The 25,433-nt window shown below is 39.8% G+C and overlaps 1 protein-coding gene and 1 long non-coding RNA gene across 6 annotated transcripts in view; both read left to right on the top strand.

Annotated features, from left to right (window-relative positions):
* LOC108279743 (uncharacterized) overlaps positions 1 to 18,141 on the top strand; it is a 29,952-nt gene extending 11,811 nt beyond the window's left edge. For 4 of the 5 annotated variants that reach the window (XR_006984158.2, XR_008398400.1, XR_006984157.2 and 1 more), the window contains one exon: positions 7,748 to 12,684. This is a non-coding gene — a long non-coding RNA (uncharacterized LOC108279743). Of the gene's footprint in view, positions 1 to 7,747; positions 12,685 to 17,041 lie in introns of those variants that run through there. The other variant, XR_008398401.1, reaches the window with a different exon arrangement.
* Positions 18,142 to 20,171: 2,030 nt separating this feature from the next.
* The window catches only part of net1 (neuroepithelial cell transforming 1), a 28,937-nt gene continuing 23,675 nt past the window's right edge, over positions 20,172 to 25,433 (top strand). Inside the window, exon 1 of the mRNA XM_017494611.3 lies at positions 20,172 to 20,405. Within this exon, the coding sequence (XP_017350100.1) occupies positions 20,263 to 20,405 (143 nt within the window). The 5' untranslated portion in view covers positions 20,172 to 20,262. The remainder of the gene's footprint in view (positions 20,406 to 25,433) is intronic.

The raw sequence follows: 25,433 nt of genomic DNA, 5'->3' as shown, positions 1-25,433 counted from the left end.
ACTGGAGACTCCTTACAAAAATGCTCAATATAATCAGTTTACATGGCTCATCCTCCATTGAAGTCCCTGTGTAAGTTGCTGATTTGCCTTGAAGATAAACACTACAGTCAGAGATGCCGCTACAGAACATGAATCATCACCTTCCGACAAAGATCAGAATCAAGAGTTGAACAACGCTGTGGTATAAAATGTTTAACAGCATGATAACAGTCCAGTATCAATATATTTAATTAACCATAGTATCAAAGAGGACATTGAACAGCCCTGCATTTGCAGGACAAGTAGATTAGCAAACCTGCATGGTGTTTACATTTAAGTTTGACCAGATATGATTGTGCTTAAAGGTGCGCTTTGTAATTCTTAAAAAGTTTCTAGACTTCGTATATTCAACCATGTTATTTCAACGATACCTCAGAAATAACACGGTCATTCACGATATTGGTATGCAGCGGATCTTGCTAGTTTATTTCGCATTAGACGTAGAGTTTTACAGCCCTGAAATTAGCCCCACCTCCAGTTTTGGTACGTTTTACGACTAAGATTGGCCAATGACTTTCACAGGAAGAGGTCATTTGATTGAGGTTGCAAATAACCAGCCATGTTTACTCACCACTAACTGCTTGAAGCAAAATTACGCAGTAATTTTTAAAGGTGTTGCGATTTGTTTTTCTGTCTGAAACTGAACGACGGCTGTACGGAAGGACAAATCTGATTCATTCAACCAGTCATTCGGTCAGTTGAGTGTGTGGCGGAGAGAGCTTTGACCTTTTTTTCCTGAAAAGGAAAACTATCAGCCAAAGTGGGTGGGGTCTGTTAAGGAGAAAGGAAAGGATTGGAATAATTACAGACTTCTCCTTTAAAAAAAAACATGCTCCTGTATATGGTTATGTATCATAATGTGTAATAGCTATTACACACACTGTAATACTAATATCCAGCCACGGTCAAACACTGCTCATAAATATGTATCGATTACACGTTAACACAAGTGTGTATTTATCTGACCTGTATTGTCGCTGATGAAATCCTCATGTTTGCTGTAGTTAGGTCTGAAACGGGTTTGCCTAGTTTGGCGTTCGTATTAGGACTGGCGCAGTGACGTCAAGCTCAATTACGTCAAAGAACATACATCAGCACACCGACACACTTGTCACAGCAGGAACACTACATCCTAGTTGTTGGTGTTATTACTGTTAGACGTCCCTGCAGGGTTGTGGATTTTAGGCCTGTTGGGGTTATAGAGCCAATATGTGTCACTCTTGGAAAAAAAAAAAACCCTCTGGTTTGTGATTATAAAAATGGCATATGTTAGTCATGCTGCCATGGCTGTAGATGGGCTTGTACTCATGCATAGCGTGTATATATTGTCTTGTATCATGGTGTCTAGTTACCCTGTAACGTTTTCCTAATTTGCACTCTCTAAATGAAAGCTTTAATTCCAGTAGACGATAGATAGAGTCTCTCTTTCTCTGGTGAACGACGTGGGTGGTTTAATTGTGCATGGCTAGAATCATTCATACACGACCTTGTAGGTGTAAATGTAGAAGAACATATGGAGCAGCAGATCTGCTAAAATGAGAAATCAAATATTATTTATGTAATATCAAACACCGGTAACTTTAGTATTAAGTCTTGGAAAACACTTGGAAAACTTGGCCTGGTCTTTCACCCATCTTCACCCGTCCAATTTGGGTGAGTCTGTGCTCACAGTAGACTCAGATTCCTTCTGTTCCTGTGATCTTCTGCTGCCGTAGCCCTCAAGGTTGGACGTGTGTGCGTTCTGAGGCGCTTTCCAGCTCACCACTGTGGAAAAGAGTGTTTATTTGACTTATTGTATTCGGTCAGTTCAAACCAGTCGGCCCGTTCTCCTCCGAGCGTTTTTATCAACAAGGCAACAACACGCAGATCTGAAGTTCACCGCATGTGCTTTTTTGTTTTTGTTAGTTCAATTAAATAACACAATAAAATGGTTCTTAATAAGACATTGGGGGGCATGGTGGCTTAGTGGCTAGTACGTTTGCTTCACACCTCCAGGATTGGAGGCTCGAATCCCACGTCCACCCTGTGTGGGCGGGGCCTGCATGCTCACCACATGCTTCAGGGGCTTCATCTGGGTACTCTGGTTTCCTCCCCAGTCCAAAGACATGCACTGTAGGTTGACCAAGCTTCCTGGATGGGCTCAAGGGTCCCCCGCAACCCTGTGTAGGATAAATGGGATAAATGGGATGGATGGATGGATGGATGGATGGCATTCATGCAGTGGTCTATCTACAGTTGCTCTGAATGCAGTATAGACTAATGGCTACAGATCTACAAGTCTTCTTTATGAGGAGGCTCTGGCTTACACTTTGTGGAAACCATAAAGACAAAGATTTGCTAATTTGTTCAGTGGGATGAGGTTTGGGTTGTACCCAACCATTGTGGCAGAATAACTGAAGATTTATTTCTGTTCCTCTGGCAGTAATTCACAACGTTGAATTTCAGTGGCCAGAAAAATCCAAAACACATCAGATTTTTACAGATATAGCTTAGATAGTTTAGATAGTTAACTATCTTAGATACTTAGATAGTTTTATAGTTTAGATCAGAGGTTGCCTTTTATCTTAGTCTGCTTTATCCTGGTGGATCCGGAGCCTATCCCAGGAACACTGGGATCCACTGCGAACCTGAAATGCAACTCTGTCTTTTCGGAGTCTCAGGTTTCTGACCGGATTTGTATTAGTGATTGAAAAGGGGAAAGGATCCATAACGATAGCCGACATGTCTTTATTGATCTGTGCTTTTGATATAAGACCTCAGATAGTTGGGAGCTGGCACAGGATCTTTAGAGAGCTGGGCAGTAGGGTGTAGGGTGTAACAATTACACAACACATGGGAGTCATCCCTGTAGCACGCACAGACTCTGTTTCCCAGTAGAAGCCAATCACAGTACACTGTGGTGGAGAGCGTGTTTAAAATCCTGAAGTTTTTAGGCTGTTTGGTATCTATTGAAGTACATGAACTGGACGTCATTTTAAATGTGTGTGTGGTGGGAGTTCTGGTGCACTATGGCTGCCGTCGCATCATCCAGGTGGATATTACACACTAGTGATGGTTGAGGAGATCTCCCTGCCCCCCAACCCCCAGTACTATGTGTAGTGCTTTGAGTATCTAGAAAAGCGCTATATAAATGTAACTGTAACAGTAAGTGCAAGCCAGACAGAAATCTTGTTCACAGCAGAATGTACTCTTCCTACAAGTTCTCAAATTCAGACTCCACATGTCGTCGCCTGAAGCTTCTCACACCCAGAACATTGTTTTCTTACAATGTTAAAGTATCGAGTCCAAATGACGTCTGGATTTGTACTGCGATAACAGGCGTTTGTTTTCCCCTGATGTTGGTTCAGTCCTGAATCCAGCTATCGGAATTATAAAATAAACATAAATCATTACCTATTAAGCACACAAACACACACAGGCTTTAACTTGCACTGTTGAAGTCGTACATTTTTCAAATCTGCTGTTCCTTTAACTTATCAGAGTTTATTATTGTCCTGTACAGTCATCCATCCAGCACGTCAGGATTCCAGGAAGGAGTACTTACTGTAAGCCTGTTTTTTTTCATGGCTCCTTTCGATTTTGGGAAGTCATCCTGGTACAGTGCCAGAGGGGCAAGGATTCACGGAGTTCTTCAGTATGATTCGCCCGTGCGGTTAGGAGCCCGTGTCGATGCCTGCCTATCAAAAGGTTCGCCGGTGTCCGCTACACATACGCAGCTGGGGCTCGGCATTTTTTTGCTCTTTTATTACCGATTAGTCATCGGCAGAGGTCGCGGCTTTGGACACGAGTCGTGATTTGGGGACTACTTGCTGCCTGACTCAGAGGAAGTGAGGTCTGTGTGTTGAAATTGAAAGCAAATGGGGCTAAAGAAAAACATGCAAGGAGAAGAAGAGATCCAGGAGCAAAGAGTCAACCAGTCTGCCAGTCGCGTGGGGATGCAGCCGGCAGCTATGTATGAGTCATATTGAGTCATTTAGAGTTGTAGATCACACACAGAACCACTTCCAGCACTTGCACCTAAGTCAAGCAGTGCCAGAACTAGCTGGTGGAAATGGGCTAGAGGGCTAAGTCTTCCCTTTCTTTAAAAAAAACACATTCATTCATTTAAATATATCCCTATCTTATTTCCTGTTAACAAATGGCTTGACATACAATATATGGCCAAATGTTTGTGGACACCCAAACCATTACACCCGTATGCTTTTTGAGCATCTCATTCCAGATGTATTCCACCTTTGCTGTTATAATAACCTCCACTCTTCTGGGAAGGCTTTCCACTAGATTTTGGAGCGTGGCTGTGGGGATTTGTGTTCTTTAGACCACTAGTGTTAGTGAGGTCGGGTGCTGATGTCGGGTGAGGAGGTCTGGGGTGCATTCGGCGTTACAGTTCATCCCAAAGGTGTTCAGTAGGGTTGAGGTCAGGGCTCTGTGCAGGACACTCGAGTTCTTCCACTCCAACCTTAGCAAACTATGTACCTCACTTTGTGTAACAGGTTTGGGCGCCTTGGGTCCAGTGAAGGAAAATTGTAATGCTACAACGTATAAAGACATCATAGATCGGGACTGATTTCATTCTAGCCCAGACTGTACATTCACACAGCCTATCACTGACTTTTGTCAAGTGATTATACACAGTGAAACACCCCCTAGATTTAGCATTTATTGTGGCTAATTTATTTAAACCCGTGCCACTGTCACGTCCGTAACACGTCATTAGCAGTGATTAAGAATAGCGAGGGAGTACTTTCTCAATAATTTGTATGTTCATTTGTTTAGGAGTTAGAAGTAAAGTGCGCGTCATCCAATCAAAGTACAAGTTACACATTGGGAAAGACAGAACTGTACATTTTGGCAATACTAGTGAACTTGATTTACTTGAACTTTTAAATCTAAACCCTCTGATATTTCTTTAAAAAAACAAAAAAACAAAACAAGACATTTTATACAATCCCACTTGTCTATGTAGAGTCTATGTTGTAACATGTGCTTGTGTTTGTCTGTGCTTGTCAATTTCACACACCGTTTTATTGTAACAGGTCTCTCTTGGAAAATGAAACCACAATCAGGAAGCACGAATGTCATCTTTCTCTCTTTCAGCGAGTGTGTATGTGTTCCTGTGTGTATACGTGATAGCTTTATGCGTATACGACAGGAACCCGTGCTATAAAGCTCAACCCTAATGTTTCCCTATTATTAATGGCGAGTTACTGAGGGGTAATACGAATTAGTTTTAGTGATAAGGAATTAGCAATAACTGTTTAGCAGTTCAGAATATGTTAGGTCTTTATCTGATTATCAGATCATTAGATTTCCAGGATGCATGCGACATCTTGGCAGTCTAATTTGCAAATGTGTAATGATGCAAATTTCATTCTGTGAAAAGGAACTGTATGGAATTCACTTGCAGAGATCAGTTGCAAATATTTTTGGGGTTAGTCAAAGGAACACACACACACACACACACACACACACACACACACACACACACACACACACACACACACACCAGGGTAGGATGAATAGTAATAGAAGACAGGCTGCTAAGTAAATGTGGAATGTTTACTATGACTCAACCCGCATCATATCCCCTCTCTCATCCGCACATCATACTGAAACCTACGCCCTCGGTGACCCTTCTAGTGTGTGTGTGTGTGTGTACATAAATAAGGATCAGAGAGACAGACGTATCCAATGTGAGGTCTGTTTCTTTGTGCTTCTCTCCCAGGTTTTCCAGAGCTTTTCTGATTTTCTGGTTATTTTCCCTTGGCTCCAAAATTATACCTCCTCTCCAATTAGATTGTTATGGCTGTTTAAATGTTTTCGACCACAAAACAGTTTCATTGTCTTGCCGCTGTGTCATTCCGAGTAAGAAGAAGTGGGCCAGAGGTCAAACTGTTCCTGTAAACCCATCAAAAGGGCCGGCCAGATGTTTGAAATTCCCCGGAAGATCGGCAGAGGAGTTTGAGAGAAATGCTCTAGAGCATGTCTTAGATTAGAGTGAAATAATTAAGCTGGTTTCAAGTATTCAGGAAAGGAAATGCATTGTGGGAAGAGTTAGTATAGTTCTTGTTGTGTTTGTGGTAGGGGCTGTGCATTCGCTCGTGTAGCTGCAGTGGTTAACTACTTCCAGAGCTGCTGATGTAGAATATTATTCAAAACCTTCTGACCAATCACATTCAATAACTCAACTGTGCAGTGGTATAGTGGAATATGAGTAGCATTGAAAATAAAAACAGTTTTTCTTAAAATTGAGAAGAAAAAAACAAAAGATGTAAGTTGGTGAGATGAGAATTGCGAACTTTGTAGCAATGTTGATTCTGTCTGGGAGGAATGCAGTGTTGCTTTTTGATCTCGGATTGTGCGTTACGGATGGTGACGTGGAAGTTTTTGATCACACGATCACGACTCGTTATGTTGCACCTTGAGTGTCTATGGTTGAACTGAAATTCTGTACACGGCTAGTTTTATAGTCGCTGAATATTTAGCGACAGAAAACACTTTTCACTTTACGATCACGTTTAGTTGAGCTAGCTGGCGAACCGAAGCCTGCGGTTTAGTTCAGTTGGTGTATGATTGTGTGGTTTCTATCGCTGTACCTACGTTGCAATGCTGTATCAGTTTAATCGCAAAAATGAGTTTAAATTATTTTCCTCCAGTACTTTTCCTCTCCTTATTTCATGTGAGTCATTGTGTTTTTGATTCTTTTGACTCATCCGGTTCGATAAGCTCTCACGTCACTCTGGTGTGTGTGTGTGTGTGTGTGTGTGTGTGTGTGTGAGTATGTGTGCGTCACATTGTCACACACCTGGTCTTTATGAAGCACTTGCTTTTCAATAGACTTTTAGTTACGTCTCTTTCACTGGAACCTCTCAGGGTTTAACGAGTTGTCGCTTTAGGACCACTTACAGGAATAACACATCACACAGGGATCGCAGCCTCTCGGGTGATTGGGTGGGTGTGTGTGTGTGTGTGTGTGTGTGTGTGTGTGTGTGTGTGTGTGTGTGTGTGAAAGAACAACACACTGTGCTGCTGTGCGTCACGCTTTGATATCTCACCCTCTGCTTAGTGTTAATTAGGTCCTTTTAATAATAACAAACACACACACTCTCATTACCTTTTCTGGTTCAGATGTGAATCATCACTGGTTGTTAAATAGAAGTAGAAATATTTAGCGCTACTGCCATGAGCATATATATATATATATATATATATATAATGTCTAAAGTGTCCGTAGTGTATGAATGGGTGAGTGAGTGTGTATGTGATTGTGCCCTGCGATGGATTGGCACCCTGTCCAGGGTGTACCCCGGACAAGAGCAAGATAAAAAAAAAAAAAGAGAAAGTGCGAGCTGTCAGAGAGTAAGTCATAATGTGAGCTAACTTGTTTTGTGGGCACTCCATAACATTATATGTAACTATAAATGGATAAAAAAAAAAATTAAAAAAAAAGCATGATGTGTCATTCTGAATTAATAAGAAATTTTTGTCAAATTTCTTTTTGAAAAACTTCTGGCTAGAAGCAATAACTCCAGTTTATGTCAGGCCATGTCAAACCATCCCATCGTTGATTATTTTCCTATAACAGCACACCCTGTTACGTTTTATTCCTTACTTAGATACCAAATACCATTGCGTATCCATTCCGTATTTGCTTTCATATGTCCTCTCTCTTTCTCTCTCTCTCTGTTTCTACATCTATCCATTTCAGATACCGATCACCCCTCCCTCCCCTCTGTTTACCACCTGACTGCAGCAGCACAGACCCAAAGTCTTGGTTGTGTGGGCATGAAGCATGAAGTGTGGTTCTGTCAGGGCAGTCAGGAGGAAAACACTAACCCGAGCAAACAGCGGCTTTCCAGGAGCCACGTCATCCCAGTACTCGCTCAGAGGGAGTGAAAACGGAAAGTGTTTACCCATCCTTGCTGGAAACCTGGATGGCCGTGTGGAAAGAGGCACAGAGAGGTTATATAAACGCCAGCTGAACCATCCAAACAGGCTGAAAAGGAGGAAGCAGGAAGCAGCCGATGTCTGGTAGTGATTTTTGAGCACGAACGTCTCATTTTTGTTTTTTTGTCACTTCCTGGGAGAGAATGGAAGAGGAAGTGGAGTGACTGGGTGACGGGAATCATACTTCCATGGTGGGCTTTTAATACACGCATACTCACACGAACATAATCACAAAAACACATTTGAAATGTGTGTGTGTGTGTGTGTGTGTGTGTGTGTGTGTGTGTGCGCGTGTGTGTGCGCGTGTGTGTGTGTATGTATTTTCACAACCAGGGCCTTCTCTGACTTATCCGAAACACTGCCCTCTTGTGTTTGCAAACAGAACTGCATGCTACCCTGCAGTAGATCGGTTTTTATATAAAAGTTGTGGCACCAAATAATTATTTATAGATTAAAGTTGCATTGTAATTAGAATTAGAATTTGGCTTGATATTTGCTCTGTAGTTTATAATACGGAAGTTATTTCCTTAATATACCTACAACAGTGCAGTTATGGTTTAAATCAACATGCACTCTATATTATTCATTAAGTGATATGAGGTCAGGGTTGGGGTGAAATTGAGGGTGGCAAAGCTTATTTCAGTGCCACACCTGTGGTTACAAACAATCAACAGTTTTCATGTGTCTGTTTGGCAGTTTAAACCAGGGTGGGAAACACCTACAGCTTATGTTTTCGTCCAGCCCATGGGACGATGAGTCCACAAAACAAAAACAAAAAAAAACCCACCCCTCTATTATCTATTAATTGTCACATTCTGGTTTTTATTGTTGCCCATATGCACTTATAATTTATCCACCGGAAGTGTTTTCTAGATATTATTTGGCACTGTTTCACAATCTCAGCAGAGCACGTAGGGAAAATTAAAATCAAAAGAACTGTCCTGTGATCATCCCAGGACTTATAGTGAACATGCTTTCAGTGCACTGTACTGTTTGTCTTTACTCATCTATGCCTGTATACTGTGATGATTTATAATCGCACCCAGAAAAGAATGGGTTCCTTTTTAAGTCTGCTTCAGATCTATTTTTCTCCCAACTCGTGTTGTGTTAGGGAGTTATTTTTTTTTGCCACCGTCCCCTCTGGTTTGTTCATTAGGTGTCTAACTCTACACCCCAATTTTGGCAAAGCTGCTTGCTGACAGTCTATTTCTTTGCTTTTTTTTTTAATCAGCTTTGACTGAATACTTCAAAGTTGTCGGGGATGCAGTTTTTACACCTAATTGGGCTGGTTGTGGAAAGAGCTGCAGGTGGAGAAAGCAAGTCTACTGAAGGCGTTTTGGTGTAAGCTATATTTCAGTGATTGGATAAGGGAAGAGGATTATGGAGTGGATAATGAGCGTAGAATGCGATGATAAATAGGCGTATTGCAGATATCGCAAATTAGAAATGCATGCACACGACAGTGACTTAGTTTCCCACATAACGACAGAGAAAAATGTGTCGCCCTTTTGCAAATGCCTGGGCTAGTTTCAGGTCTTTTTGTAAGGTTTTTGTCATGTAGTTAGGCTGTAAACATGTAACTCCTGGTCAAATTGATGGATCACTTTTAGCTCATTTGTCAAATTATTTGCGATTACGCTCATGTACAATGGAAGATTTGTGAGTACAGGTGAGTACACGGAGCTGATTGTCTCTTTAAAGTGTTTGGAGAGGTCGTGAATCCGTGACTCATGTCTTCTGACTCCTAGCAGTCGCCCTCTGAAAGGTCCGGACGTCATCCTCCCACGACTGTAACTCATGCAGGGATTTTTTTCGAGCCTATTTACACGCAGATAAACAGAGCGCACTGTGCAGGGAGCCTGCTCTTCACCTCGCATCACTGGCCATGCAAAGTTGTTCCGTCATCGTGACAGAAACCAGTTTGGTGGATGGTCACTGTGCTGGCCTCATTTGTTTTAACAGGGGCAGCCACTTCCTTTCAAACCGAACCACCTGCTATCGCAGCGTTTTTCTCCTTTTCCTGTTGTATTGTTTTTTTTCAGCCTGGGCACTTCCACACAGCATGCAGGAGCCACTGAGGACAAATCTTCTCCCGGATGCTGGTTTCACATGGTGGTTTAGATGTGCTCTACCCAGTGTCTAGCACCATTTGAAATCAGTGTTCCTGAAGAAGAATGGCAGCTGTGGAGTAGGAACCACATGGGCTACATGAGGAAACGTGCACAGGGATTGATTTATTTTAATACCACTAAACACATCAACACCAGAGTCTTTAGCGACAAAATTTTGTATGTACGTGCAAAGCGACAGCGAGGCATTTGAACGGAGATTCTTTTCAATTCTATGCAAATTAGTTGTGATGCGGATGATTTGAATAATGCCTCGGACCCTTCCAGTGGCACTTGCGGTCCGACGTTTCTTCAGTTCTCTACTGACAGCTTTAGTTACTGCAATTAGTTCCCATTTACTGTTTGACACACAAGAACGGAAGAAAACTTATAACTGTGGTTTCATCTTGGCCTGTCGTACATGACCTCTAATTAAATGCATATAGAGACGTTAGGAAGAAAAAGAAAGCTTGGAATGAAGCTGGCTGCGTGTATATAGCTAGTTCAAAGTATAAACAAGCATCAAACAACCAATTTCACACTGATTAGTACATTATTAAAGTGCCCCTATTATGCTTTTTCAGATATTACCTTACATGTAATGTGTTATAGAGCTGTTTGTGAATGTAAAAAGTCTGCAAATTTTCGAAAATCAAAGTGCACGACAAACGGAGTTATTGTCTTCTGAACAGTTGAAACGAGTCGTCAGTGGCTGCGTCCGAAATCGCACACTTAACCAGTATACAGTAGGCGAAATGCAGTATGCTAGAGGGGTAGTAGGCCTGAATTCTTAATAGGCGAGAAATACCCGGATATTGAGTATTGAGATTTTGCAGTATGCAATCGATGCACACTACGCGAGTGATTAGTACGTACTGTTTCAACGACAACGCAGTACGTACTGCATCAAATTCAGTACGTACTGTCATAGTATGCGATTTCGGATGCAGCCAGTAATTCCAGACTTACTTCCCGCCCAAACCTAAGTAAGTTTGTAACGAAAAACCCGTCTCTGGTCTTCATTGGCTGCTCGCAAACAACGTGTACTTTGACCCGCCTTTGTTGCTGCCGTAGTATCTGGAGCACGAGCTGTAAAAGCACAGCCCTCTTCTGGAAAAGGAGGCGTGGAGCAGCACACAAGAGACAAACTACAAGCAACATAAGAGATGTGATCTGTGCTAATGTGAATAGAAAATATAAAGAGTGAAAATAATACATTGTTTTTTTGGTTACAGATCCAGCTATCCATTCGTCCATTACCGTTTATTAAACGACTAACAGTGTTGCTTCAGTGCTCGTCTGTCTTTGTTGGTTTTCCTGAACAGCACTGTGTGGGCTTGTAATGGAAGTGTTCCCTCCCTTGTTCTCTCTCACCCAGCCCTCTCCTGTCCTGTCCACTCTCACCCCACCAAACGATGACTGATTTCCTCTGGTGCTTAGAGTCTGCTCTATCTTCTAGCACCATTTGAAATCGGTTATAATACCTGGGGACAAACTCTTCAGTTTCCCATTCGAAGAAGTAGCAGTGTTTGTGTTCCTGCAAGTGCAATCTGATTGCATGTGCAGGTTTAAACCTGCCTAAATCACCTGTCCACCCACCTGTCCACCCACGCTCAAGTAGTGTGCGAATACAAATGTCAGTTTTATTGTGTTATAAATGACTGAATTGTGTTATATTATGTACTGTATCCTAGTCGCTTTAATTTGTTTCAGGGTTTCATCTGTGATTTGCGTAACAGAAAAATATTGTGGGCAAATCGCTGTCATATATTACTGATATAAACCATTTCAGAGTATTTTATTGTTCTTATCTGACAGCAGTTCGGTCAGACTATGAATGTTTTTGTTCTTTAAAGAAAGACGTACCATACATTTTCTTTCTTTCTTCTTCTTCTTCTTCTTCTTCTTCTTCTTCTTCTCCTTATTATTATTATTATTATTATTATGAATATAGTGGACCATGCTCGAAGCAAGTTAGTTCATGTTATAATTTATGCTACTACAGCTATAAACATTCATTCCATCACCAGCTTGAACAAAATGCAGATTGTTATTACAGAGAAACTGCAAAGCACTCTGTTCTGAAGACTTTCTCATGTTGGACAACTTAAAATGGCAGCTTTACCAAAGCATTGATACTGGAGACTCCTTCCAAAATGCTAAGTCAACATCTTTTTTTTTTTTTTAATTCTGTTTATGTGGTGCGTCCACCATACACCATACGTCCTTGTGAATGAGTTACTATAGAAACGCTAACATATTAGAAGTGCACATTAATATAAACCTATGATTTGAGTTAAATCAGTACAATTGTCTAGAAAATTAATCAACATCTTCTGACCAATCAGAATTATGAATTATGAACAGCGCTGTAGTATTAAGCATCAATTAAAAAAAGTTACACATAGGTCCAAAAACTGTCATAAAAATAATATATATATATAATAATATATGTATTTCCACTTTCACTGACTTTGATTTTTTAACAGCATCAGTTCTGATCATAATGACCAAACATTCATTCATTTTCAGAATTTTAACACTTTAAATGCTGGTTTGTTTACATAATGCCACATATATATATATATATATATATATATATATATATATATATATATATATATATATATAAAGAAAAATAGTAATTATTTCCCATATACTAAATGCTAAGCAGATTTTTTTTTCTTTGATATGTCAGTGATTAACAACATTAATTTTGATGCATTCATATTTTTATGCAGTGTCAAATATTTATTTCCACTTTCACTGACTTTGATTTTTTACCAGCGTAAGTTCTAATCATAATTACCAAACATTCATTCATTTTCAGAATTTTAACCCTTTAAACGCCGGTTTCTTTACATAATGCAAAAATCTTCAACGCTTAGGAATCTTCTTTGACTCATATACATGGGGTGGGATTTGTGATTTCCAGTACTATATCATTTCTTTCTTTCAAACTGTTCACACACATAAAATTTTCAGGACACACATACAGACCACAACTCTGATATCCATACAAACACACTGACAGTAATATCTGCATCATTTATTCAGTTGGTCTGCAGTGCTGTATAATACAGCAGAATCAGAAAAAAGGGAAAGCATGGATTTTCCCCACAGGCTAAACCTGAGAAAATACTACACATTTCAGACAATTTTTTTAAAATTCAATGTTTTGAATGTTTTGTCAACAAAATAAAAGCCTATTAACACAGAATGCATGATTTTATGCTTAAACATCATGGGGATTAAATATTGCAGTTTGAATGGGTTTCAATGGGGACATTTTTGTCCTTAGCATCCTGAGTGTAACTATTTTGTGTACCTAGTTTAAAATAGATTTATGAAAGCAAATGAGGGTGAAATATTAAACATCCATTAAAAATACACACTGTTGTTTGCATTAACACAGAAAAAATGATAAAAAAAAATATTTTTTTAAATAAAATTATTAAAAAGGCAAAATGTCCATAAGGACACACAAGGGTTAAGCATGTTTGTGTATGCATGTGTTACTAGCTTTGGAAAACTGTTAATTGTGAAGGACATCAGAAAAATTAGACACTAAACTGCCGATGTTTTAAACATTCTGTATATGACTTCAATAAAGAAGAAGCGAAATGTTTTCACCACTTCAACATCACCTGAACTGGTAGGGACAGTGCTCAAGGCTCAACACGTTCTCATGATTTGTAATAAAGATGTCAGTCAATTTTAAAGCTCTCAAGAATATTTTAAGTATTCATTTTCACATGGTTTGCAGTTTTGCTTTTCTGATTTTGGATCTATGTCCTGCCAAAAAAAAAGAGACATGCTTTAGTCTATTGCCACGATTCACAGTAAGAGAACAAACAACCACAAGCCAATCTTCAATTCATGCTCCAGTAATTTAATTTCATATTCTGCCCTTTTCATTTTCAGTCTTGTGTGCTTCCTCTGTAGATAATTGTTTTGTTTCTGCAGATAGAACAGATAGTGCACTAGTCTTTTACAGACATCTGGTGAAAATTAAATAGGTATTATTACTTGCAACAGATGCTTCATATTTAGATGCTAGATTAATAGAAACATCAGCTATTCTTACTCAGGGGTTGTTGACAAAGCAGTCAGAAATGTCCTGGACAATAAATAAAGATGTTAATCTCAGACCAAATAATGAATTCAAATGTTTAGTATTTATTTACCACACTTAGGTTTTAAATGTTTACCTCCACAGGACTCGAGTGAAGCTGTGACAGTCTCGTCACATTCTCCCTGCAGTGCAAAACGCTTTGTAATGTGGGTATTATGGGTAGTCTATTGGCAAATGAGACACTTCCCTACTACAGGGATCTCCATAAATGTGTTGATGTCTTTTCACACTTAAAAAGATGATGTTAATCTGGCATTTATTTCAAATATGGTAACCCTATACTTTACATATATGAATGGACATGACTACTATATGTACCACTATGCTATAACTATACGATAACAATTGAATTTTAAACAAATCAAATATTAGTAAACATATTTGTCTCATCACAGCAAACCAGTGACTACATTTCCCATCCTGCAATGCAGCCTACAAACATGGCTGCCATGGACTTCAATTCCCAGAGCACTCATTCATTCTAATCATGCACACCTGCATACAATTTCACACACTCACTCCACAGTATAAAGACACTGTTTTCTATAATGTCTTTGTGAAGTATTAGTGTTACCACGGTACCGAGCGATATTAACCTGTTCCTCGTTTTTTTCCCCCCTGGTTCTTGAGCGTATTCTCGTTTCTCGTTCGATTCCAGCCTTGCCCTGGTTATCCCTGTTTGCCAATTGCCTGACCCTTTGCCTGTTTCTTGACTTCTCTATTGTCTCGTGTTTTGGATTTGTCTGCCTGACTATCTCTCATTAAACTCTTACCTGCATTTGCATCCGTCATAGCTTCATTACAAGGAATACGTGACTGTTTAAATTATGGTGTTGTATTCCACATTAATATGTTGCCATGTGTAGTTCATACTACTAAGGTTGCAGCTAAATTAACCTAATAATACAGATAATGTGCAAAACAGGCAAAATGGCATCCAACAGCTCTTCTTTCTTTAACCTAAATACTAAAAGCAAAATACACTATATGGTATGGCCAATTGTTTGTGGACACCTGGCCATGATACCCATATGTAGGCCTTTCTTAAACTGTTGCCACAAAGTTGGAAGCACACAATTGTCTATAATGTCTGTGTATGCTATAGCATTACAGTTTCCCTTCACTAGAACTAAGAGGCCCAACCTGTTCCAGCATGACAATGCCCCTGTGCACAAAGCCAGCTCCATGAAGACATGGTATCTCAAGGATGGAGTGGAAGAACTCGAGTGTCTGGCATAGAGCCCTGACCTCAACCCCACTGAACACCTTTGGGATGAACTGGAACACTGACTGGTCCCCAGACCTCCTCACTCAACATGAGTGCCTGACCTCAGTAATACTCATATAGCTGAATCAACACAAATCCCCACAGCCAGGCTCCGAAAAATAGCGGAAAGCCTTTTCAGTTCTTATATCAGCAAAGGAGTGACTAAATAAACAAGCACATATGAATGTGATGGTCAGGTGACCACAGACATTTGGGCATATAGTGTAAATGCACAACTACACTACATTTCCATCTGCCATATTGCTTTGCTTTAAAAAAAAATAATGTGTTGATAATCTTCATAATTTTATATAAGGGAAAAAAATGGTCCTGCACTCTGTAATTGATTACATTTTCACTGTTTCAGTGATGACTGTAAATATTATTATGAACATGCATAAATCCTGATGCAGCTTGGCTTTTTTTTTTGTTTGTTTGGTTTTTTTTTGGGGGGGGGGGACCCTCAGGTGATCAATTTAGATGTTTTCAACCCAGGACTGAAGATTGGATTTACCACTGATTATTCAATCCTTCTTTCTTAAATGGATTCTTTAATGGAGTTTTCAAACATGCACTGTTGAAGCTGTGATGCCCTCTGTTGGCTAAAAATGTTAACACTATAAACATTCACAGATGTACGTTTCAGCAAAGCCAGACAACAGACAGCACCTTAATAAAGTTGAGGAATGTGTAAAGCACATTAGACACTGAATGCTTATTAACTTCCTTCCTACCTAATTCTGACAAGACAGAAGTACTTGTACTAGGACCATATGCAGCTAGAATAAAACTTTCTGATTACACAGCAACTCTGGATGGTCTTTCCGTTTCATCATGTGCAGCAGCAAAAGACCTTGGTGTGATTATTGACTCCAGTCTTTCATTTGAAGCTTGTGTAGATAATATTACTAAGATAGCCTTCTTTCATCTCAGAAATATTGCTAAGATAAGAAATATAATGTCATTACATGATGTAGAAATTTTAGTTCATGCTTTCATCACCTCTTGGTTGGATTATTGTAATGCAGAATGCAGTTGCTGCTAGTGTCCTTACTAGAACCAGAAGATATGATCACATCACTCCAATCTTATCCAAACTGCATTGGCTCCCAGTGAAATCCCGAATTGATTATAAAATACTATTATTAACTTATAAAGCACTGACTGTGGTCTTGCGCCACAGTACCTGAGCAAACTTTCGGTCTTTTATGATCTGCCACGCCTACTTAGATCAAAAGCTGCAGGCTATTTGTTGGTACCTCAAATAGTGAAGGCTACAGCAGGGGGAAGAGCTTTCTCTTATAAAGCCCCACAGGTATGGAACAGCCTTCCAATTAGTGTTCGGGACTCAGACACAGTCTCAGTGTTTATGTCTAGGCTGAAAACATATTTGTTTACGCAAGCTTACCATGAGTAGACTTTCTTTTACGCAAAGTACACAGTCTTATCCATTGCGGGATAGTAAGCATACCTAATAATCTCTCTCTCTCTCTCTCTCTCTCTCTCTCTCACTCTTTACCTCCATCTCCCTCTCTCCCTCTATAGAGGCACACATGATTTTATAGAGATGCCAGTGATCCTGACCCTTTCTCCTCTCCAGACCTGCCTGATCTATTCTGATGCCCTACTTCTGGTTGGAGTTATCATCAACTGGAGGCTACAGCCTGGAGATTGCTGAGGATGGTGCTGCTTGAAGTACCATGGAAATGGTTTTGAACCTCAATTTCACATGAACGGTTGTGATGTGTTTGCTGGGAATACGGTTGCTGGTATGGCTTCAGGACTGCAATTACCACTTTGCACTCAAGTCTCCTTTAGTGAACAGTGGACTAGTTCAACAAACAGACTTCATATAAAAACTATAATGAACGTTTCTTTACTTTCAGACTATCCGTTGTTACCCAGATGAGGATGGGTTCCCTTCTGAGTCTGGTTCCTCTCAAGGTGTCTTCCTCATTTCACCTTAGGGAGTTTTTCCTCGCCACCGTTGCCACCGGCTTGCTCAATAGGGATAAATTCACACACTTAAAATCTGTATTCTGTGTTTATATATTTCTGTAAAGCTGCTTTGAGACAATGTCCGTTGTTCAAAGTGCTATACAAATAAAATTGAATTGAAGCATAATACCATATTAAAGGAAACAGCCAGTATCTGTATTTGTAATCAATATGTGATCATTATTTGTATAAAAGGTTTATTTTATGATTAAAATATGAGTTGAGTTGATCTTTTTGGTTTAAACATTTTAGTGGCACTACTTATGGATAGTTTTAGTGAAATTCTCTCCAGCGGTGTCTCACCATGCCAGGGAGCATTGTGCTGTAGTAGAACAGTTTATTGGAGCCTCACCAGGAGTGCTGACGCAGTGCTTAGTTATTCCAGTGGGCACATTTATATGTCCTGAAATAAATCTTTAGAGAGCAGCTCATTTGTTAGGAGTTATGCCTTCTGGGAATTCTTCATGCTTTATTAGCCTAAGCTGCTCAGAGTCAAACGTATAATAAAAATGCCTTCTTGTTTTATATTTATAATATTGTAATGGAGTTGTTTGCTCAGTTGATGTTAATAATATATGGTGTTCTTTAAAACAGGATCTGTATTGTGTGGGTTTGGCTGTAATTTTTTAATAAAGTGAAATGTGTCATGGCGGTTTCTGCCTTTTCATTTTTCTTACTGATACATATTTGTGTATTTGTTTTTACTGATGAACATTTAGAGACTGAATAAAGTTTTTGTTAGGTGCTAGCGCTTGAGGATGTTCAAGGGAATTAAGTTGCCTGCCAGAGCTGCTGCTTCTGTGAATGTAAGATTTGTAATCTGAAGTGAAAGCACATTATATAGCGATATCTACCTCATATGCTTGCAACATGAAGAGAACTCCAAAGAAAATGCATTTAATTCATTTATTTATTCATTCATCTACACTCATGGGAACACCCTGGAGGAGATGCCAATCAATCGCAGAGCACCATGCACACACATTCACACACTCATTCACACATCCCGTAGGAGCAATTAATCATAACCAACCCACATACTGGAATGGTTCTGGAGGTGGGAGGAAACTTTAAAATCCAGAGGAAGCCCAAGCTAAGCCGTGTAAAACATGTGAAACTCTGCACAGATATAATGCTGTGTGTGTGTGTGTGGGGGGGGTTAACATATGTTATTAATTTAACATACATTATTTAAAATTAATAATTTACTTTTTTTTCGTAATAACGGTTGTACTTTCAAAAGTGACCTGTAAGTGCATATTACATTATCACTGAATGAACAAATGTACTTTTCTTCTTCCTATGATCTTCAGGAAATTCATCCATTGAGCATTTTTTTTCTGACTTGACATCTAGTGTTCATGGGATAGACTCTGGATCCACCATAACCTTGATCAGGATGGAGTGGTTACTGAAGATAAATTAATGTAAATTTTTAAGTAAACCATTAGTAAATCGGTGTCTTTAGTGTTATGATAATTGCATAAAAGATTAGCAGCTAATCAAATGCCCCATTGGAAAAATAAAATAAAAATAAAAATAAATAAATAAATAAAAACAATAGAAACCATCACAGAATTTGTCATGGTTTTAATGGTTATAATGGGAATTGTATGGATTTTAAATGCAATTATAATGGTCCCTGTGGGTTGCTACTGGTAATTTGTTGCCTTCTATTGGTGGCATGTTATGTCTAGTCGATACCATTAAGGACCAATAATGGTAATTAGTTGGTTAGTTAGTTACTGTTACATTTATATAGATTTTCTACATTTATATTTACATTTTCTAGACACTCAAAGCGCTTACATAGTATGAGGGAGATCCCCTCAACCACCACTAGTGTGTAGCAGCCACCTGGATGATGCAACAGCAGCCATATTGCACCAGAACGCCCACCACACACCAGCTATTAGTGGAGAGGAGAGAGTGATGTAGTCAATTCAGAGATGGGGACTAATAGGGGGCCATGATAGCCCTAATGGGCTAATGGGGTAATTTCGCCAGGACACCGGGGTTATACCCATAACTCTTGTATGATGAGAGCCCTGGGATTTTTAATGACCAGTAATGGTTTTAATGATTAGTTAATGGTTTATAGTGGTATTTGTAGTGGAAACCATTACAATTTATGTGGTTTCTTTATTTGTTTGTTTTTCCCCCCAGCATGGACAGTTTGTGTATATCTAATACTATGCTAAAACAGTAAAATGAGATAAATGTAAACAGTTAAATGCATATTTTCTTAAACTCAATGTTTAAAAAAAAAATGAAATACATTTTTTAACAGGCAAAATGGCACCCTAGTACATGGAATCCATTAAAAAGTCGTGTCTTTATCTTTATCTCTGTAGGAACAGTTTGTGTTTGTAACCAACAGATGGCATGACTGTGTATATGTGCTTGATGTTTTTCCACAAAAGAAGCGCTTTGGTTTGGCTTTTTATTCAAATACAAAAGCAGTTGGCAAGTTCACTGGAATTTACCAGCAAATAAAACACAGTCGCTTCCCAGAGCAAACACCAGAATGTCAGTTGCAACAATGGCGCTTTGCACTGTACACAGAATAACCGCTTTCATAATGACCCCGCCCATTCAACCCCGTATCCTAGCAACCACAACCTATTCTCTTTCTTATTGGTCACGATTCAAGTTTCCGCCATATTCAAACACTTGCCCTCCATATCAGTCTGTGTTTACACATTTCCCTTCAGTTTATATCGCAGAAATATAGAGTTCTTTTTTTGTTGTTTACGTCTTCATTTAAAATGGAGGAAACAGATGTGATACGAGAAGCGGTGCCGGAGGAGAGGAATGAGAGACCGAAGAGAAAAGCGAGCTGTAAGAGACGGTCGAGTGTCCTCGCGCCGGATTCTTCCTCCCCCGGGAGCAGTAGCAGCAGCAGCCAACGGTGAGGAGAAAATGGCGGCGAGCTGAAAGGCTAACTCTTCATATCTAACTTCATTTTAACTCCACTTCCTGGCGCGTCGGCTTGCTGTGCATTACAATTCATGCGTAGACATTCTTTGTACTGTCATGGCGCAAAACATATTGTTTGCTTCATAAACGGTTCTCGTTCTGTTCGCATGACTTTTTATTTATTTATTTATTTATTTATTTTTTTAAATTAAATATAGATTTATTGCTTTGATGTGTTTTTGAAGCCTGTATCTTGTGAGTTTATCCCAACTTGCCTAAGCTAACGTTTAGTTTAATTTGAGCGTTTTGTGATTTTAGCTTATGAGCTAACTTCATTTGTTTACCGCACACCTCAAGTACAGAGCCCATGGTGAAAAGCCTGTTCTTTATAAAATAATTTTTTTTTTTTTTAAAAAAGAGAGAAATAAAGAAAAACAATGAGTGAGATATAAGCTGTACCTCTGGCTAATCAGCACAAACATATTACACTTAAGAGTTTTTTTTTCTTTTTAAAAAATAAATTTAGTTAACTATAGTGGCAGGTGGCTGACTTGTGTAATTCCTCCTGTCGCCACATGGTGGCGCTACATACACACTCGTGAGTTCTTCATCACGGAAAAAAAAATCACAGTAAAGTTTCTGTTATGAGCCACAGATAAAGCAAATTTACACTGGCACTCATGGTTAATCTTTCCCATGATCCTCAAAAAAGTACATTATAACGTTGGCCATTTTGCAAGAAGAAACTACAGGGCGTCTCCATACCTATGACTACGTTTACCTGGACAGCAGTAATCTAATTATTGACCTGAATAAGACAATATACTGATTAAGGTGTATACACAAGTTGCTTTTAGAATATTCCTTTCATGTTCAGGTTTTACATGATGTAGCACATAGATCGATTAATGGCACACGTCATTACATCCCCACGCCACACTGTCCAACGTTCCCTACAGAATTTCACGTATCGACATACAGTTGGTCTTCCTTATGGTACCGTATACAGTTTTGGGTGTTTTTATTTAAAATTTTTACAAACGCTTCAAGTGCAGTTAATTTTTTGTCATGTTGTACGTGCTAATAGACAACTGCTTGAAGCCGTGGGCTGCGTCCCAAACCACGTACATACCGTCTATATTGTGGCTGAAATACATGTATCTCGCCTACTATATAGCAGGTAAGTACGCAGTTTGGGACACAGCCGTGCTCTCTTGTTTGCCATCAAACGGTGGAGCACTGCCGTGGGTGATCATGTCCTGTCACAAAATGTGGTAGAAACTCCCACCCGACGTTAATAATGTGATTAAGGTGTGTACATGTCTGTAATACACGTCGATAACGTGACTAAAACAGGAATACTCCACACGTTTTAATTCCATTTGTGTTTACGTCGAGTATGACTTTAGTCGGATTAAGGTAATTAAAAATTGCTGTTTTCATGTTAGTTTCTTATCGTCTTTATCTGGTTAATATTGGATTATTGTTCATGTAAATGTACTGATTGTCATTAGAGTATTAATATAAAGACAAAGAAAGCTTAACTCTTAATTTCCTGCCATTTTAGAAAAACTGATTATGATTGAATCAAGAACAGAGCATTTGGGAAGATTTCCAAGATAATTGTAAAGCTTTTTACAATTGTATAGATCTTTTTAAAATTATTTTTTTAATAAACAATACACTCAGCACAGTTGACTAACTCTTCAGACTGATTAAATGAATCTAACGCCATGTCAGTTTGAGAGAAGGTATAGTTCGGCGCTATGGGGTTTTTTTTTGGGTTTACTATGAAGCTATAACTATGAATTGAAGCAAGAGAACATGTTTTTTTTTTTGTCTGGTCTATAGCTGTAGAGTGATATATGATAGCTCATTGGTCAGAGCTTCTTAGAGAACGAAGCTTTTCTCACACCGATAATGTGATCTTAATGACCCTGTTAATATTGTCTCATCTGTGCAGTGCACTCCTTGGAAATGTCTGACGTGATTACTTTGCTACCCCGTCCCTAGCATCCCTACATTAAAAACAAACGCACATGCCCAAGCTGCTCTTGAGTCATGCACACTTATTCATCATTATTCCCACCATATAAATAACAAATTGAAGTTTGACTCTAATCCATAGTTCGCATTCTTAGGCTATAGGCCCTCAGCGTCGTCCTCTTTACTGCCCGCTCTCGAACACGAGACATTTGTAATGCTCAGGAGGAAGGTTTCCCACGCAGAATAACTCTGAGGTTATTCACATGTACAGAGCGGTAGAAAAGATTACGGCTGTCGGTACACATTACCACACAGGTATTCTCAGCGAGGTTTAATCTTGTTTTGACGTAGGCTTATTGTTCTGGCTTTGGGGTAAGAGTGTGTCAGAAATGGCCCGTGGCATTTGTGTGGGTGTGAGGAGGAGTATGTAAGCGCTAGACTGTGTGAAATATTGAATTGTTCTGTTTACGCTCTCCAACCTTCCAGATTAATTCGAGGGCGTGTTTGAGTGTCTGTGGGAGGAAGGGTGGGTAGGTGAGTTTTGGAGGGAGGGTTGTTTACTATTTCATCAAAATATATAGCGAAGGATTTACCTGTTTAGTTCAAATCTCATTTATTTCAGTCACAAATATGGTAGCCAACCCATCAGGGAATGAAAGAAAGTATGACCGTGTTGCTGTGCACAAAACAAGGTCCATGAAGACATGGTTTGCCAACGTTGGACTTGAACTTGAGGGACCTGCACAGAGCCCTGACCACAACACCACTGAACACCTTTGGGATGAACTGGAACACCGACTGCACCCCAGACTGCACCCCAGACCCCGACTCAACATCAGTGCCTGACTTCTCTAATACCCTTGTTGTTGAATGAACACAAATCCCCACAGCCACGCTCCAAAATCTAGTGGAAAGCCTTCCCAGAAGAGTGGAGGTTATTATAACAGCAAAGGGGGAATAAATCTGTTCAACAAACACATTTGGGCATGATGGTTAGGTGTCAACATACCACATAGCGTTTAAAGCCAGTTAAATGCATTTAATACAGATACAGTATATGAATTACTGGGAGTGGACGGGTTTGAAGCCGTGGTCAATATCCGTCCATCCAGTTTCTGTACCGCTTATTGCGGGGAGCCTGGAGCCTGTCCAAGGGGACTCTGGGAATGAGGTATGACGAACCCTGTTCAATATCATCATCATCTGATAAAGTTGTTAATGTCGCACCTAGGCCGATGCGTGTAGTGCAGCAGGCAGTGGGATTCAGAAGCATGAGCTATAGTATAGCCGCACCACCATGATGCTCTTGATTTAGTATTTTGAAACACCAAGCCAACTGTCAGCTGTCAGACGCCCTTCGACCCTCAGTAGTATTTTCATCACATGCTGCACTGTCGGCCCTTTGCGGTACTACAAGAGCATACACAATCAGCAGTGGAGGCTTGCGGGAGAAAGAGCTCTGATTGTTTAGCTGATCAAATTGGCGATGAGGGAGTTTCTTATTTCCTTAAGTGCGTCTCCGTGCGTGTCCTGTCCTTGTCGAGACAAATGTATTTGCCAAAAGAGATGTTCATGGTCACTCTAAAGCGATGCCACTGATTGATGACGCATTGCACATGTTTTAACAAATCTACATATACACAATGCTGTGATTTACACATTGAACAAACATCAGTGAAAAGTTTGCATAAAATATTATGACTTCCCATGTGTGCTTTTAAAAAAATTTTTTATAAAAAAAAAATTAATTATATACTATAAAAGTTTTATTTGAATTTTCACTATCAGTAAAACTGGTTGGTCGACTAACCACTGCAGCTGCAGCTCACTAGGTCCATGCCTTTCACACCAGCACCCACCTAATGCAGTCCCGGAAACAACCTAAGCGTTTCTTACTCTCGCACACGGACACAGAGAGAGTTTGGGCTTGCTTGTTATTTCCTGTGATTCTGTCATCAAACATAATCCAGCATTCATGTGGAAATTCTTCTTGGCCTTAAGGCAATTACTGCTCTTTCTTTCATTTTTCTCTCAGCCATATCACATTCTCTTTCACAGATTTCCCCAACTATTATACTGCAGTGATATGATCCCTCACATCACACCTACACTCATACACTATACATGAGCTCACTTCTTCTTTTCCTAGCAACAATGTTCAGGAGTTTTGTAAGGATGATGCACAGCTCGCTCAAGTACAGGTTTGTACAAGAGGCTGCATTTGACGAGCATAGGTAGGTTTTGGTTACAGCATTTGTGAAATAACGCAAAGCGCCTGCTTGTTTCTACTTCTCACGTCTTGCAGCGTGCTTCAAACCTCACCGTTTCTTTTACTTTCCTTCTTGGGCTTGATTGTTCTACAGGAAAAAATTGCTCCACCTTCATCAAACTATCATTACAAGCGCACACTCCTAATCAACGTTTACACATTTAGATAGTGCTGGAACTGTGAATTAGCACTGCGACCGTTAATAGTGCAAGTGGTCTCCGTGTCAGGCGCTCCACCCGTTGCATACAGAGCACCGGATGTCTTATGTGCACTTTTCTGGCTCCTACCTTCAGAATGTTGAGGGTTGAAACCTGTTTGGCTCACCTCAGTAAAAGTTTCAGAGCAAGATGGGCTTAAGTGTCATAGATTATCTTCTTATCGAAGTTATTAAATTTAAAGTTTTGTGTAATGCAAGACTAACTGTAGCTGCTTGGGCAGACCCCAGCGAGGACCGAGCGACCATTTACAGACCACCCTGACTCGGCACACATCTCTGTTAGCTGTGGCCACATTCCCTGTGTGCTACAATAACAAATGGATGAGAGAAGAGGGACAGCAGCTGAAAGGAGGCAAGTGTCGTGTCCCAGAGGAGAGTTTACCGTAGAGTAAGAAGAATGCCTCAGTGCTCGTGTGCCTTTAAAAAGTTTCATCAGCGAGGGGGTAGATATGACGTTACCCCTCCATCCTTCAATCTAATCAATTGGCAATGAATACAAAGGGTCAGAGTCTGCATGGTGATTTACACGGTCTACTACTTGTGACCTG

This window comes from Ictalurus punctatus, chromosome 19 (genome assembly GCF_001660625.3).
Source record: "Ictalurus punctatus breed USDA103 chromosome 19, Coco_2.0, whole genome shotgun sequence".
In the NCBI taxonomy this organism is placed as follows: domain Eukaryota; kingdom Metazoa; phylum Chordata; class Actinopteri; order Siluriformes; family Ictaluridae; genus Ictalurus; species Ictalurus punctatus.
This window is presented reverse-complemented; position numbering and strand designations above follow the sequence as displayed.